Here is a 6,743-nt window from a genome sequence, read left to right as displayed (position 1 = left end):
GGGAGTTCAAGACCAGCCTGACCAATATGGGGAAACCCCATCTCTACTAAAAATACAAAATTATCCGGGCGTGGTGGTGCATGCCTGTAATCCCAGCTATTCAGGAGGCTGAGGCAGGAGAATCGCTTGAACCCGGGAGGCAGAGGTTGTGGTGAGCCGAGATCCCACCATCGTACTCCAGCCTGGGCAACAAGAGTGAAAGTCCATCTCAAAAACAACAACAACAACAAAAAAACCCCAGCAGCCCTTGGGGCTGCTCTATGAAGTAGCCATTCCAGTATTCCTTTACTTTCCTAATAAACTGGCTTTCACTCTACTGTATGGACTTGCCTGCTTTAATTCTTTCTTGGGTGAGATCCAAGAACCCTCTCAGGGTCTGGATCAAGACCCCTTTGCGGTTACAGTACAAAGGCTCTGATTGTCAAAAGTGGCAAGGTCACTGGAACTCCATTTCAGATCCCATCTGGATCATCAAAACATCAACCCTAAATAAAGAAATTCAGGAAATATGGTTAAATGTCGAGTTTAGTTTAGCCCAAAGTTTGAGGACGGCCACCCTGAAACACAGATTCCAAAGAATGGAAATCAGCACTCCAACATGAGGAAGTTTGGGGATCATTTATACAGGTAAGGTTTGGGAAGCCTGACAGAGTTTCCACATATTTCACACAACGTGAGTACATGGTTAACAGTAATCTGATTAGTCAAGGCAGTAGTCTTTTTGGGAAGGGTGTATTTCACATTCACATAGAGGATGTAACAGTCACGGGGTCTTTTGCACTGTCTGGTCTGATTTAGGTGCAAGATTATAATAGAGGAAAGGTCAGCAATCTAAAAGGGAGATCTTAATGCTGATGCCATTTAGTCTTTTTAAATCAATTTACAGAGCAAGAACAGGAGAGTTAATCTATAATCTATAAGCAGAAGTTGTAGTTACATGCTGCATGGCTCAGATCACACAGTCCCATTTTCTTCAAGACTCAACGTAATTCTTAGGGTTCAAAAGTGTATGACTAAGTTTGGATTTTTGTTTGTTTGTTTTTGTTTTTGAGACGGAGTCTCTCTCTGTCGCCTAGGCTGGAGTGCAGTGGCGTGATCTTGACTCACTGCTAGCTCCGCCTCCCGGGTTCACGCCACTCTCCTGCCTCAGCCTCCCAAGTAGCTGGGACTACAGGTGCCCACCGCCATGCCTGGCTAATTTTTTGTATTTTTAGTAGAGATGGGGTTTCACCATGTTAGCCATGATGGTCTCGATCTCCTGACCTCGTGATCTGCCTGCCTCAGCCTCCCAAAGTGCTGGGATTACAGGCATGAGTCACCACTCCCGGCCTTTTTTTTTTTATTTTTTTTTCTTCTGAGATGGAGTTTTGCTCTTGTTGCCCAGACTGGAGTGCAATGGTGCGATCTTGGCTCACTGCAACCTCCCCCTCCCAGGTTCAAGCAATTCTCCTGCCTCAACGTCCCGAGAAGCTGGGATTACAGGTGCCCGCCACCACGCCCGGCTAATTTTTGTATTTTTAGTAGAGATGGGGTTTCACCATGTTGGTCAGGCTGCTCTCGAATTCCCGACCTCATGAACTGCCTGCCTCGGTCTTCCAAAGTGCTGGAATTACAGGTGTGAGCCTCTGCGCCTGGCCAAGTGTGGGTTATTTTTACAAGATGATGCTGGAGAGTTTCTATGGCCACCACCCTTCTAGACTCTCTGATACTGGCGCTTCAAGCCTGAATGCTACATTTCCTGGATGCTGTTGCCGATTGGCAACGTTCCTATCATGCTTTATCAGAACAAAGTTGGAAGGCAGAAAGAAAGGAGAAACCATTTTTTTCAGACTTCTGCCAGTGGCTTAGGTGGTGGTGACAACAACAGCTGTGACTTTAGCAATCATGGTGGAAGCAACTGTGGTTAGCAAGGGTGAACACATCTGGGTTCCTTCTGGAGGCACAGTGATTGTGGGTTATGGGTCCTCCTGTGCTTTATTTATTTATTATTTATTGAGACGGAGCTTCGCTCTTGTCATCCAAGCTGGAGTGCAATGGCGTGACCTCAGCTCACTGCAACCTCCGCCTCTCAGGTTCAAGTGATTCTCATGCCTCAGCCTCCCAAGTAGCTGGGATTACAGGCGCCCACCACCACGACTGTCTAATTTTTGTATTCTTAGTAGACACGGGGTTTCACCACGTTGGCCAGGCAGGTCTCGAACTTCTGACCTCAGGTGATCCACCCGCCTTGGCCTCCCAAAGTGCTGGGATTACAGGCGTGAGCCACCATGCCCAGCCACCTCCCCTGCTTTAATCTTTCAGCCCTAGAGGGGCTAGCAGCCTCATATAGTTATGTATCTTCAGGTAAACTTACCTTCCCCTTTTGTTTTTCCAGTATTCCAACACTTTTATACTATATTTGTTCTTCCAGTACTTCAACACTTTTATACCCTGTATTCGTTTGTGTATTCATTTATTTTTCTTTATTTATTTTTTAGAGACAGAGTCTCACTCTGTCACCTAGGCTGGAGTGCAACGGTGATTTCTCAGTTCACTGCAACCTTCCCCTCCCAGGTTCAAGCAATTCTCCTGCCTCAGCCTCCTGAGAAACTGGGATTACAGGTGTAATTACAGGCCCCCGCCACCACACTGGGTTAATTTTTGTATTTTTAGTAGAGGTGGGGTTTCTCCATGTTGGCCAGGCTGGTCTCAATCCACCTGTCTCAGCCTCCCAAAGGGCTGGGATTATAGGCGTGAGCCACAGAGCTTGGCTCAATCCCCTGTATTCAATATCCTCTGTTTGAAGTACTTAGAAGTACTTCTCTTTTCCTTATGGAATACGTACTGATAAAGCACTCAAGACAGTTAAAAACCTTCATTACTCTGTTGATGTAACAAAAGAAGCTGAGGCAAAGTTAATATAAGTAGAGAGTTTGGGCCAAGGTTGAGGATTGCAGCCCAGGAGACATAGATTCAAGTTGCCCTGAATATATGCTTTGATTAGCAAGTTACAAGTGGGATCTTTTTGTTTTTGACTTTGTTTTGAGACAGAGTCTCACTCTTTCACCCAGGCTGGAATGCAGTGGCGCAATCTCAGCTCACTGCAACCTCCACCTCCCGAGTTCAAGTGATTTTCTGACCTCAGCCTCCCAAGTAACTGGGACTACAGGCGTGCACCACCACACTTGGCTAATTTTTGTATTTTTTTTTGTAGAGATGGGGTTTCACCATATTGATGTTTCACCACATTGGCCAGGCTGGTCTCCAACTCCTGAACTCATAATTCCCCTCAGCCTCCCAAAGTGCTGGGATTACAGGTGTAAGCCACTGCACCTGGCCACAAGTGGGTTTGTGTCTTTCTTATTTATTTATTTATTTATTTATTTATTTATTTATTTATTTATTTATTTATTTATTTTTGAGACAGAGTTTCGCTTTTGTTGCCCAGGCTGGATTGTGTGATCTCGGCTCACTGAAACCTCTGCCTCCTGGACTCGAGCGATTCTCCTGCCTCAGCCTCTTGAGTAGCTGGGATTACAGGCACCCACCACCATACCCAGCTAATTGTTTTGTATTTTTAGTAGAGACAGGGTTTCACCATGTTGGCCAGGCTGGTCTTCAAATGATCCACCCGCCTCAGCCTCCCAAAGTGCTGGGATTACAAGTGTGAGCTACTGTGCCTGGCCATCTTATTTTATTTTATTTATTTATTTATGTATTTATTTTTCGAGATGGAGTCTCACTCCTGTTGCCCAGGCTGGAGTGCAGTGTTACGAACTCGGTTCACTGCAACCTCCACCACCTGAGTTCAAGCTTTTCCTGCCTCAGCCTCCTGAGTAGCTGGGATTACAGGCGCCTGCCACCACGCCTGGCTAATTTCTGTACTTTCAGTAGAGATGGGGTTTTGCCATGTTGGCCAGGCTGGTCTGGAACTTCTGACCTCAGGTGATCTGCCCACCTTGGCCTCCCAAAGTGCTGGGGTTACAGGTGTGAGCCACTGTGTCTGGCCCACAAGTGGGTTCTTAAAGGAAAAAGAAAGGGCAGTTCCTAAAGTGTTTATTGAGGATTTACATACAATAACCTAAGCTGTTGATTGGCTATACATTGTTCTTTTTTTTTTTTTTTTGAGACAGAGTCTCGCTCTGTCACCTGATCTCGGGTCACTGCAGGCTCCGCCTCCCGGGTTTATGCCATTCTTCTGCCTCAGCCTCCCGAATAGCTGGGACTACAGGTGCCCACCACCATGCCCGGTTAATTTTTTGTATTTTTTAGTAGAGAGGGGGTTTCACCGTGTTAGCCAGGATGGTCTTGATATCCTGACTTCGTGATCCGCCTGCCTCGGCCTCCCAAGGTGCTGGGATTACAGGCGTGAGCCACCAGGCCTGGCCACGATGTTTAGATTTCTAACAAATCACATAATCTCAAAGTGCCTGTAATTCCAGCACTTTGGGAAGCCAAGGCGGGTGGATCACTTGAGGTCAGGAGATGGAGACCAGCCTGGCCAACATGGTGAAACCCCATTCTACTAAAAACACAAAAATTAGCCAGGCATGGTGGTACATGCCTGTAATTCCAGCTACTTGGGAGGCTGAGGCACGAGAATCACTTGAACCTGGGAGGCGGAGGTTGCAGTGAGCCGAGATCATGCCATTGCACTTCAGCCTGGGTGACACAGCGAGACTCTGTCTCAAAAACAAACAAACAAACAAACAAACAAAAATGAAGTAAACATCTCAAGTCTCACCTAGAGCTACCAATCAGCCTAAGAACCCCAGTTTGTGTTTAACAAGCCCTTATAGGGTGGTTCTAACACAGTTTCAGGGTGAGACAGCTCCCTGCTCTAGACTGTCAACTGGGGGTAAAAAGTGTGTTGACCTGATGCACAATTAGTTCACCTGTGTCTAGGCCACGGGTCTGGCCCAAGGTAGAGTGCTCAACACGTGTTTGGCAGGTGAATGGTTGTTGAATGAATCATAAAGCGTGCAGTGCTCATCTGAGTGGCAGGAGTTACCCTGAATCATTGAAGATGCTGGAGCAGCTGCTTGTGAAACACCAGGCAGGAGGAGATGGACAGGAGGCTGCGTCCCCACCCCTGAGATGGCCGGCCTTCTGCCTTGCTTGCTGGGAACTGGTGCCAGGCCAGACACACTGTGCCACCATCATAGGATGCCTGGTAAGGAGAGGCCAACCTTCCCTGAAGAAACCCCGTGCTGCTGTGGTCAAGTTGCCTAATCGGACTTCCTTCTTCACTCTGTATGTAGAAATTGGCCCTGGAGGTGTATGTGCTGGGTGCCCACAGCCAATGGAAGGTAATGTATCTTTATTTTATTTATTTTATTTTTTGAGACAGGGTCTTGCTCTGTCACCCAGGCTGGAGCATTTGAATAAATAAATGCCCTGTAATTCCAGCATTTTGGAAGGCCGAGGCAGGCAGACTGCTTGAGGTCAGGAGTTCGAGACCAGCCTGGCCAACATGGTGAAACCCCATCTCTATTACAAACACAAAAATATGGCCAGGCGCGGTGGCTCACACCTGTAATCCCAGCACTTTGGGAGGCTAAGGCAGGCGGATCACCTGAGGTCAGGATTTTGAGACCAGCCTGGCCAACATGGTGAAACCGTCTCTACTAAAAATACAAAAGTTAGCCAAGCGTGTTGGTGGGTGCCTGTAATCCCAGCTACTAGGGAGGCTGAGAGAGGAGAATTGCTTGAACCTGGGAAGCAGAGGTTGCAGTGAGTGTAAATCACGCCATTGCACTCTAGCCTGGGCGACAGAGCAAGACTCCGTCTCAAAAATAAAATAAAAATATAAATACAAAAATTAGCCGGGCATGGTGGTGCATGCCTGTAATACCCGCTACTCAGGAGGCTGAGGTATGAGAATCACTTGAACCTGAGAGGCGAGGTTGCAGTGAGCCGAGATCGTGCCACTGCACTCCAGCCTGGTTGACAGAGTGAGACAAAATAAAGTAAAATAAAAAAAAAAGTCCTCTAGAATAGTGCTTTTCCTCTAATAACCATACTCCAGCAAGCATCAGGTGCCGGCTGCTCTGTGCCGGGCAGTGAGGGACATAGATGTGTAACAATAACAAACACGTATTACCATTCTCTCTTTTCAGAAGAGGGGCCTAGGGGCCCAGAGAGGTGAATTCAGGGGCGAATTCAACCACTTGCCAGGACACACAGAGCAGCAGGGGAATCATGCCTGGCACCTGGCACTGTGGGTGCTGCAGCGGCACAGAGAGGTGAAGTCCTGCGCCTGAGCTTAGTCAAAACCCTAACGGGCAGACCCAGATTATAAAACATACACAAACAGCTATCCTAGAAATAGGACGCCTTGCGGGGCAGGGTGCGGGTTCCCCAGACTACAACACACACACACACACACACACACACACACACACACACACACAGCTATCCTAGGAACAGGACGCCTTGCGGGGCAGGGTGAGGGGGGCAGGGTGCGGGTCCCCCAGATTAGAACACACACACTGCGATCCTAGGAACAGGGCGCCTTGCGGGGCAGGGTGACGGTCCCGACGCTCCGCGGGGTGGGCAACCGCCTCCCCAGGCGCACTGGCAGGGGGACGGCCTCCCTAACAGAGAACCAGGCCTCGGCATGGGCTGGAGGGATGACAGAGCATGGCCGACTCGGCCAGCGGCCGGCGGTACGAGAGTCCGAACGACGTTGGAAGCAGGGGCAGGGACAGCGGGCAAGAGAGCACTGCACGCAGACGCCTCGGGCCCCGCCCATCAAGTTGCCG

The 6,743-nt window shown here is 48.6% G+C and overlaps 1 protein-coding gene across 1 annotated transcript in view; it reads left to right on the top strand.

Moving 5' to 3' along the window:
* The window catches only part of CALR3 (calreticulin 3), a 98,301-nt gene that overhangs the window by 23,109 nt on the left and 68,449 nt on the right, over window positions 1-6,743 (top strand). The window contains exon 9 of the mRNA XM_011990980.1: window positions 5,241-5,288. Within this exon, the coding sequence (XP_011846370.1) occupies window positions 5,241-5,288 (48 nt within the window). The remainder of the gene's footprint in view (window positions 1-5,240; window positions 5,289-6,743) is intronic.

The sequence above is a fragment of the Mandrillus leucophaeus genome, unplaced genomic scaffold, assembly GCF_000951045.1.
Source record: "Mandrillus leucophaeus isolate KB7577 unplaced genomic scaffold, Mleu.le_1.0 Scaffold11, whole genome shotgun sequence".
Taxonomy (NCBI): domain Eukaryota; kingdom Metazoa; phylum Chordata; class Mammalia; order Primates; family Cercopithecidae; genus Mandrillus; species Mandrillus leucophaeus.
Note: the sequence above shows the minus strand (reverse complement) of the source record. Positions and strands in the feature narration are given on the sequence as shown.